Genomic DNA, 10,273 nt, shown 5'->3' with positions numbered 1-10,273 from the left:
GAAGAATTGCCACTTAAGGGGAGAGTGTCAGTGTGCAAAATGACACAAAAGGAAGAACATTTACTCGACACACAGACACCAAACTTAGTGAGACGGCTTTTTTTCCACCTCATGATGATTGATGGTGTTAACCACACGAGCAGGGAAGCAGCGTTTTCTCTCCTTAACAACATAGAGAAACAAGCATTCTCACTTGGTAAGCACTCCTCCTCAGTCCATTTATACTCAAGATGCCAGTTACACACTGTAAGAAAGCAAGATCAATCTTCAAAGACAGCCTAATCACAGCAACTTCCTGGCTTCCATTTTCTGTGAATAGGGGCCATAGTAGTTTCAACCAAGGACCTGAAAAACACTTGGTCTTTAACTGGCATGCAAAGGTCTGCACTCCGAAAACTAAGTTGGGCTATGTATGACCACAAATATGTTTCAAAGTGGGGGGGGGGATGTGAAATAAGTATCATTATTTCCCTTTGAATTACATTAAGTTACAGCTGCGTGGCTTTGAGGCTGCACACAAATTTCTGGGAACCACCAGCAGTCCTAGATCCAAGGATATCCTTGGATGGCTCTGAAAATCAGGAAGGTGGTGACTTTCCTTATATGATCAAAGCCCTCCCCCTTTTAAAGTATGTTACATATGCTGTGCATGAAAAGGTATGGGCCTTTGATTCTGCATACATGATCTTGGCTTTTTTTCTTATTCCCCCTGTGGATGCCTCTGCCTAGATCCTCAAGTTATACTCCTCCATCCATGAATAACAGAACCTAAGATTCTGACTCTTTACTAATTCTATGTTCAACATTCAGGGAAATAGAACTCATTTGGAACAGGAGAAATTACTATATGTTACTAACAAGTTGGTGCCTAATATATATGGGTAGTTATCAACTTAACTTAATGGAGCCTGCCAATTATGGTTGAAAATCTTGACAATCCTAAAATGGGTTATCATGTGACCACATTGACATTGTTTTGAGGCGGTCATTAAAGGAACCATTGTTCGCAATGAAGCACATTTTTACCTAAAACCAGAAGTAAACGCTGGATTTTGGTTTTAAAAGTATCATCAATTCTAATCATGTGACTGCAGGATGCTACAATCGGCTATAGATGTGGACTGTTTGTCAAGTGCCCAAAATGCATAAACTTGTGGGGAGGGGGATGGCCATTAGAACTTTGGAACCAGGTCATAAGTACCTTTTGGGTGGTCTTTCATAATTTCAAAGGGCCACTAAGCAACCTGTTATAAGTTGAGGCCTAATTGTGCAAGCTTTTACTGCTGGGCTATTAGTTGTGACCTATTCAGAGAAAATCAGAAAATGGGATCAACCCTATTATTCTATTATTTTTTTCTGATGATGCTCAAAAAACAGGTATCTGTGCATAATTAGTCCTGAACTAATTTTTTTTTTTTAATGAGATTGTGAGGGCTACCATGGTGAGCTGTGCACTTCAACATTTGCCTTCGTAGATTTTTGTGCCCATGGAATCTCTTAAGTCAGCTGCAAAAGCTGGACAACATATGCAATTCAATCTCTAGCAAGCTGACTTCTTAATTTTAATGCAGTAAAACCCTTTGACATCTTCAGGCAGAGTCTTAATTTCTGTAATAGGCACAGAACTTTCTCTTGATCTCCCAGTGAGATTGACTTTGGGTCAAACAATACTAATCTTGCACCATGCCATAAAGCCTTTGCAATCCTTACTGCATTCATCTTCTTATCCCCAACATGAGAGAAATTGATAATTATCCCAGCAGGTGTTATTCAAACATATCAAGCCAATTACTTCCCACTTAAAGAATTTCACTTGCCTGATGAAAAATCTGCTAATGTTGCATTAATAGTCCAAACAAGACTTCAAAAAGTAGAGAAGATAGTTTCTTCTCTTCAAAATGCTGGCAAAAAGAGTCAAATTACTGTACATGACTTAGCTTTGGCAGATTCCAAACCATTAAACAATTTTTTTCAATAACACCCCCCCCACATCATTATACACTTTCTTTTCTTTTGTGCAATGATAGAATTGCATCTAAATAAACAATAAAGGAGCAAATTAGTGCTTCTAAAGGGTATTTTTTTCTAAGGCCATTAACAGCTGCATATTAAAAGGCAATGAAGATAAACAATCCCTTTGTTGATGGTTTTATGAATCATTAACAAGCTATGGTTTCAGGTAATACAATGCATGTGATCGGAATCGCAAGGAAAGCTACCAGGATAGACAATCTCTGACCTTTCAGATATTTTTGGACTCCAATTGACATCAAATCAGTCAACATCAATGTCAGAGACTGGAATTACACATAGCAACATCTGGAAGACTAAAGATTCCTCTTTCCAGACTAGAAAACAACTGTAGAGGAAGTATCCATGGAATTATTTGAATAGGAACAGTATTAACTGAACAGCAACATCCTCTAAAAGGAATGTAAGCTATTAGAAATATATTTTATTTATTTTAAGAAATATGTAAAATTACATCATTTTGAATTCCCCAATTTTCAAGATTCTATTTGCCTGATTTCCCCAACGTTTCCAGCTTTGTGGACCAGTGTGTATGTGTGGGGGAGAGGGGATGTTCCACATAAGCAGCTGGCAAGCATGCGCATGCACACGGAGCTCCATTTCCACAAGCGGTGTGCACAAGTGCCTGCTGCTCATGCAAATGGAGCGCACATACATACACTCACCCACTGCTTGTGCAAGTGAGAATGCGTATATGCGCTCACTGGCAGTTTCTGCAGTCCAGCTGTAATCCCTTCCTGCCCCGGCCCACTAGTGGCTGTGGCCCACAAATTGGGGACCCCTGCTATATGCTACTTTCTCATCTCTATCATATCTCATAGTCCTAATACAAACTTTGCTTTGCTATTTGAAATGATCAGCTACTTTTCATTTAGGATGGTGAAACTGATTTGTGTAAATATCATCCCAAGATTTATGTTGGTTTTCCCAAACACTCCCATTTAATGGACTATTGACTCTGAAGGACAAAAGATCAACAGCAAAAAAACTGATGATGCTATAGGGTATGTTGAAAAGAAAGTATGACAAATTTTATGTAAATATCTTGCCCTCGGATTCCGAGGATTCTTAGAAGTGTGTGCATGGTCAGTTTCAGTTGATAGATAATATGCAAGAGGATTTTGATGTAGCTAAGAATTCTACCCAGAATTCCTATTCCAGCTGCATATGCAAACATGTCTTGCCTGAGCCTATTCAAACTGCGGCTGATAACATAGCTACAACTTATGTGACTTGCGTACTTATTGTTCTAAAGGGCAAAACTAAACTATGGCTACTTCATGGTACAGAACATCTATCTAGCACTTCTATGGTTACATGATATTTGTTTGTTATTCTAGCTGTTATTGCAAAGTGCTCCAAACATCACAAGCAGATTCACATTTGTATGAAATTAATGCTTTTTAAATGCTGGTCTGTGCATAAGTGTCCATAATATGAATAGAATAGAATAGAATAGAATAGAATAGAATAGAATAGAATAGAATAGAATAGAATAGAATAAAATAGAATAGAATAGAATAGAATTTTATTGGCCAAGTGCGATTGGACACACAAGGAATTTGTCTTTGACGCATATGCTCTCAGTGTACATAAAAAGAAAAAAATACATTCATCAAGAATCATAAGATACAACATTTAGTGATAGTTATAGGTTACTAAATAAGCAATCAAATCATACTAGGAAACAAAACAATATAAATTGTAGATACAAGCAACAAGGTGGGAGCAGATAGGTAATAGGAAGGATGAGATGAATAATAGTAACACACTCTTAATGGATAGTTTGACAGTGTTGTGGGAATTAGTTGTTTAGCAGAGTGATGGCATTCGGGGAAAAACTGTCCTTGTGTCTAGTTGTTCTGGTGTGCAGTGCCCTATAGAGTCCTTTTGAGGTTGAAACAAGTTGAAGTTGAAACAATTTATGTCTAGGATATGAGGGGTCTGTAGACACTTTCACAGCCCTCTTTTTGACTCGTATACTGCATTCTTACATCCAAAACCATGAAAAAAAATCTTCTTCTGCCCCAGAAGAGGTAGAAAAATTCATAACAGCACAATAAAGGTTGAGACAAGAGTTCTGTTTCTGAATCCCAGAATATTAGTTTGAAAGAGTAAAAGGGGAAAAGAATTATTAGAGTACAATATTAAGAACCTTACTTAGATTAAAATCTGATTTGCTGCTTATCTTCAGAGTAAACTTGTACTTTAGCAGATATATCTTATGCCCTATGATCTTGCATATAGAATTACAATTTTAAAGGTGAACAGTCTTCTTAATGATCAAGGACAACATTTTTAAAGGTGCATTAAGTAAATGAAGTGCTATAGCAATGGCATCATCTATAAGCCATATTTCAGGAAATACATTCAACAATGTATAACAAAGATATGTAGTGGCGCTGACCTCTTGAGCATCTGAAGGTTTATTACTTTCAGGAAATAATAAATGTGCAATATGGATGTAGCCCTTTTCCTTAACAATTACTGTAGGGTAGTCTATAGAATCTACTACTTTCTACTTGCAATGCACAACGAATCATTACATGGTTATATATTTCTAATGGATTCACAAAATTGGTACTTTCCTATTGGTTTTCCATAAGACATGGCTTTGTGCTTGAGTGGGTTGTGGCAGGGCCCATAGCTTGGTTATGCTGAGTGCTGGACTCTGGCATTGTAATTTTATTTTCTTGCTGCTATTGGCTTTATATTTTTTGTTTGTCTTTATTATTTTTAATATTGTGAGCTACCAATAGTTACTTATGTGACATAGACAGTCATATAAATCCATTAAATAAATAAATGAAATAAATAGACTGTAATTAGCAATGTGCTCCAGAGCCTTGGAACTCCAGATGTTGTGCTATAACAAACTTGCTTCCTTAATCAGATTTTTTACAAGATGCTATGAAAAAAATTCTCAGCTCTTGGGATGGCAAGATAAAAGGGATAACATTAATGGAATCATTCCCAAAAGAACTTAGATGTTATATAATTGCAAAAAAAGCTGGATATCCACAAAAGAATTAAGACTTGGTACGCAGGAGTGTAAAATGATGCTCTTATTTCATTATGGACCATATCTGGTCACACTTTTCAACACTGGTGAAACTGCCTCAAGATTGGAAGGGTCCTCACTTAAAGCTTCAAGTAGTATCGTAAGCATGAAGCTATTATAGGAAGAAATATCCTTCTGGGTTCAGCTCCAAGTGGGAAAAAAGACACTGGAAACATGGAGACTGCTTGGAAAGATGGTTTAATGGTGGACAGGATCACATGGTTTGAGTTCCTGAACAGAAAAGGGGCCGAGATACAGCGAGTCCCCAGGTTTTATGCTATCTCTGGCTTTGAACTTCCTGGGGCCCAGAAAAAGTATCCGGATTGGTTGTCAGACTCCCAGATGGTGGGGGTCTTAGCTAGCCTTGCTGGCTGATGTAATCTTCCCAGGTGCCATGTGGTGAGTTTTTGTACTAGGTGGGTCTCATTGTGTTAGTTTCTGTTGCTATTGTGTTGCAGATTATGGTCCATTAACAAAGGGGTGTGTGGGGGAGGCAGGAAGCTGCTTAGTCTTTAAAACATGTTTCTCCATTTGTCATCCAGGGGAATATAATATTCTGCCTTTTTAATATTTCCTAAAATATTTCATTCTTCCAGGAAAGGGGTAGGTGCTAACTTCCTACACTATTAAGGCTTCAACTGAAGACCTACAGCATTTCCAGCATTTCGAATTTTGGGGTAGCACTCATCATTAAAAATGTATGAAAAATGGCAGTTCAGATAATCATCTTCATATATTTAGTGTAGCTTAGTGATCCTAATTTTTTTAAAAATTTCCAACAAGTGTCTCATGCAATAACATACTATAATTTGTAATTGCCCATTATTACTAATATATGCTTGTTCATTATTACCAATTATACTTATTCCCTAAAATATTGCTGATAAGGAATGTTTCCCCTTTATTTTTAAAATAAATATTTATTGTGTTATGACATTCCTCCATTTAAGCAACATTTCCCTTTTATAAAAAATAGCTTAAATTAGCATAATTGAGAACTAAAACAAAATAAATATGTTAATAAGATGTCTCTTACCTCAAAGTTATAAGTGAATGAATATTGAGCTGTGATAAATTAATTTGCTGGACAAATTACTATCCATATCAAAATTATTTTTTAAAAAAGATGGGTGGGCTCCAAATGAATGACACATGGCCATGAATGACACATCCAGAAAAAATGTGAGTGAATCCAGTAATCTGTATCTAAAATAAGGAGTTTTGCATTAAATACCTGCAGAAGAAAAAGAATCTACTGAAATTCATCAGAAGTTATTATGCAGCTTTTTAAAATGCAAACAGCATTTAAAAAAAAATCTTTATGGCTTTTTTTTGTGTGTGAAATATTATATTAAAATGATGGAGCCTGAGCTTTAATGCCTGGTACTCACTGCTTATCTTCAAGCCAAGTCTGAGTGGATGTGCATTATGTCAAAGAACTCTATTGGACCCCAAAACACTTCACAAGTGGATAAAGGGATCTCTTTCCTCTCCTGCTTTCCCTTTAACTAAACTGCGTCTTTGGTAGCCAGGGCATCTGAAATAATTACTTACCACCAGATGCCTAAATAAGTAATTATCATTGAGTCCTGCATGTAAAGCATACATCTTTGAAAGGGAGCGTGCACAGCTAAAGCAACGAGTTGGAGAAACAATTCAGACTTTCATCAGCAACGTGCGCGGTTTGCAGTACTTGAATCCGTGCGCGGGAAGACGACTCGTCCAGCTATGATTTATTGCCTCATCGTTGCTCCCTCCTCCTACTGTATTTTCCATTCTTGAGCTGTTAAAAGGCTGAGAATTCCTCACGAGGGCCAAGTGGGAGTGACGTTGCTGAGAAAAGAGTCGGCATGAATTGAGCCCCATTCTGGTCCCCCCCCCCATGCTTTAGATGGCGATACGACCTAAGAGGCACGAACCACGTAAGCTACACTTTTGTCGGAATGGGTTTCCGTGGACGCTGCAGTTCCTCTAAATACTTTTGTCCTCCCGATTCGGCATAAATCCGCTTTAAGTATGATTCCTCCCCCCACTCCCCGTGTCCTCCCTTCTTCGCGCTTTCCAGCACAGCTGCACGCGGTTCCTTTCTCAGCGCCTGGGGGAGGCTTTTCTCAGCCGCGTGTGTTTGTTTTGGGGAGGCCGAGCGGTGCCTTCGGGCGATACCCCCCTTCCCTTGCCCGCCGCGGATTAAGGCACAGCAGGAGCTCCAGCCTCTTTCTCTTTGGGTAGGGAGAGACTGTGGGAGGGGGAGACGCATTTGATCAATCTCTGCCGGAGGACAAAAGAGAAGGGAGAAAATACCGAGTTTGCACGGAGGCGCTGCTCATCTCCTGGCAAGGAGGAGGAAGTGGTGGCAAAGCCAGAGACACATCTGCCCCTCCCCTCTCCCCCCCCCCTTTCTTTCTTTCTTTCTTCCTCTTCTTTCGGGAAAGCGCCTCGGTTGGGATAACCGGCTTCCGGCAGAAGAAGGTGGAAGTAGAAGGCGGCGGTGGCAGCGGGTGCTTTTATGCCTTGCCCCAAACAAGGGACTTTTCTAAACTGAGAAAAGCGGGCTAGGTGCTGGGAGTGGGAGGTGCAGCGATCGTGGCAGCTAAACTCTTTCGCCTCCCGCCGGGTTGCTTCGCCCACTGCCTAGCGAGGCGAGAAGGCATCTCAGGATGGCTCCTCCTTGTAAGTTGCCTCTCTGTGTGTGCGGGTGAAGCGCTTGCCCTCCGTTTATATCTTGCTCAACGGGGCAGTCGACAATCCGTCTTCTTCCAGGTCTTGTCGCCGCTGGATTCTACCCATTGTCTTAAAGCCACTGAGGAAACGGGACTCGCTTTCTTCCGAGAGCTCCTCAGCCATCCACGTCCCCTGGACCAGCCCAACCTATTGTCAACTGGAAGAGAACGGGAGCTTGTTTCGTCCTTAGACCTGCCCATTGGAGTTCTCCACTGGATCACACCGCAGGAATTCGAGGCTCGTAGAATTTGGAAGCCTCCTCCTGGGTGGATTTGTTCCCTAATAAGCTTCCCTCAAGCCCTCGTTTAACTTAAGTTACATTTGACTAAGAGGGGGGGAAAAACAACCCACGATCTTCTTCAGAGCCATCCTTCGCTGTCGTTGATTTCTGCAACGTTGAGCATGCAAGGGGGTGAGGGAGGTTGGAGGTGGGCGTCTGCTTGTTGAGTCTTTTGATTTCTCCCTCCTGGACTCTCCTAAGCAGTTAGGGAGAGTTTGGCTTCAGCAATCAGGTTTTGCTTGTTGATATTCTCCCGGACGCACGCATCCACCCCACGCGTATGCAAACACACACCCTTCCCCGTTATTGCGCTGCTGGACTCAGCTCGTTTTTTGGCTTCGCGTGTAGGAAAAGAGTCAGTCGAGGACGCAGAGGAGACGCAGGCGCTTGCCTCTCTTGCTCCTAGTCTGAATGAAACCGGATCGAGAGAAAAAGTGACTTTACGGACGGGATTTAAAGGAAGTGAAGTGCGGGGACCGAAGCGGAAAGGAGAGCCCGCCTTTTCGCTGTTCCCCAACGGGCGCACCCGAGAGACCAAAGGGCGCGCAAACGGCTGAAAAGGCAGTTGCCGAGAGGCGCGATGGCGAGGTTGTGGAAAGCGGAGGTAGTGGCTGCTGGAGCGCTTTTACTTTTGCAGTGCTTGGCTGACCGGGTACAATTAATCGGAGCCATGAAACCGAAGCAGAATCTCGGTAAGGACAGAAGCGCGCCTGGGAGATGGGTGGTGGTGGTGAAGAGTTCTTGTGGGTGGGGGAGAGGTGAACCCTGAGCAAACGAGAGTGTCTTCATCTCCAGAGTGGATTTTTCCTGGTTTAAGCTTGTAAACGTCCACAGTGGGAAATCATTTCTTATCTGAGGGCTTGGGGTTACTAACCAGATTTGTTTGATAGCCAAGGGTTTCACCTCAAAGCAGAGGTGTTAAAAAGGAAACATTTCTTTCAGCTGGAGGATTCATGTAATATATATGAAGTGTTTTGGAACATGTGCAGAGTTCTTTTCTCTTGTTGGGCAACAACAGGAAGACTCTGTCAAATGTGACTATAAAGTTATTGAGATGGGGCTCAGCTAGGAAATTTATGGAATGACAGAACAATTAACATGCTTCCTTCTGAATCTGGCAGGATATCACAGTGTGTGTGATGGAATCACAGTTTGATTAGGCTCCTGGGCACATCCTGGGGACCACTTTTCTTGTCTCTCAACTAGATTCCTGTCACACACTCTTCTCTGGATGGTGGAGTTCAAGAACATTAAGGGACAACTCAGTACTATGGATATGATCTTACATCCTGAGGAAGGTAATTTTAGATGAGAGGACTTAGATAAGATGGTGGCCATGTCTCTGAAGCCAAAAATGATTACTCATTAACAGGGTGATGTTGCCCTACCTTTGAACAGTGGGAACATTGGAGCAATTTATTATACTTTTTCTTGAAGAAGGTATTGGCACCTGTTGAATAAATTTTGTCTGCTTGAAAGGTTTTTAGCAAGAGTGTTCAAAATCATCTTTGTTGGGTGTTTAAAGCAACCTAGAATTGGGAAGAAGTTGGTTCAGAGCCTCAATCCACAGGGAAAGTTTCTGGATGACTAATGGCTAGTTGATGTTACCCAACTTTGTAGGCTAATCATGAGAATAAAACTCGGGTGGTTTCTTATGCAAGCTGTCCTGTGGTTTATAAGCAATGAAGCACAATTACAATTTTGGAGGGGGGAATGTTATGTTTTCATGAATCATCATGGCCACTTTTGATTCTAAAATATATTTGTGAAACAGGAGTTAAATGGACTAACTTTTTAATGTGCTGAGAACAGCATTGTTTATTGAATCTTCTCCTTATCACCCAGTCATTGAAAGTACAGAAGCAGGAATTAGATATCCTGCTTGCAGTAAGAATTTGGAATAATCTTCAACGTTTGACTGCCAAAGAGCGCCAGTTCCTCCCACTAAAAGATAGGAAAGATAAACACAATTGTTCAACAGCATTTGGTATCATAAAGTTGGCTCGTTCCACTTGCAGGTCACTTTGACTGAAGAGAATCATGCAGGAGAAGAAGACTGGTTAAAAACAATCAGTTCCCACCAGAGGTATTGGACTACAATCCCCAGAATTCAAAACCAACAGGGCTTACTGGTTAGAATTGTAGCAGTTGAAGATATGACAGGCAAATAGCACACCACT

The 10,273-nt window shown here is 40.9% G+C and overlaps 1 protein-coding gene across 6 annotated transcripts in view; it reads left to right on the top strand.

Moving 5' to 3' along the window:
• The first annotated feature begins 6,864 nt into the window (after nt 1-6,864).
• The window catches only part of PLXDC2 (plexin domain containing 2), a 287,499-nt gene continuing 284,090 nt past the window's right edge, over nt 6,865-10,273 (top strand). For 3 of the 6 annotated variants that reach the window (XM_034402358.3, XM_034402356.3, XM_034402357.3), the window contains exon 1: nt 6,982-8,785. In XM_034402358.3, coding sequence (XP_034258249.1) covers nt 8,674-8,785 — 112 coding nt within the window. In that variant the 5' untranslated portion in view covers nt 6,982-8,673. Of the gene's footprint in view, nt 8,786-10,273 lie in introns of all 6 variants that reach the window. The other 3 variants (XM_087892833.1, XM_034402359.3, XM_060684884.2) reach the window with 2 other exon arrangements.

This window comes from Pantherophis guttatus, chromosome 4, assembly GCF_059756535.1.
Source record: "Pantherophis guttatus breed Tessera chromosome 4, ASM5975653v1, whole genome shotgun sequence".
NCBI lineage: Eukaryota > Metazoa > Chordata > Lepidosauria > Squamata > Colubridae > Pantherophis > Pantherophis guttatus.
This window is presented reverse-complemented; position numbering and strand designations above follow the sequence as displayed.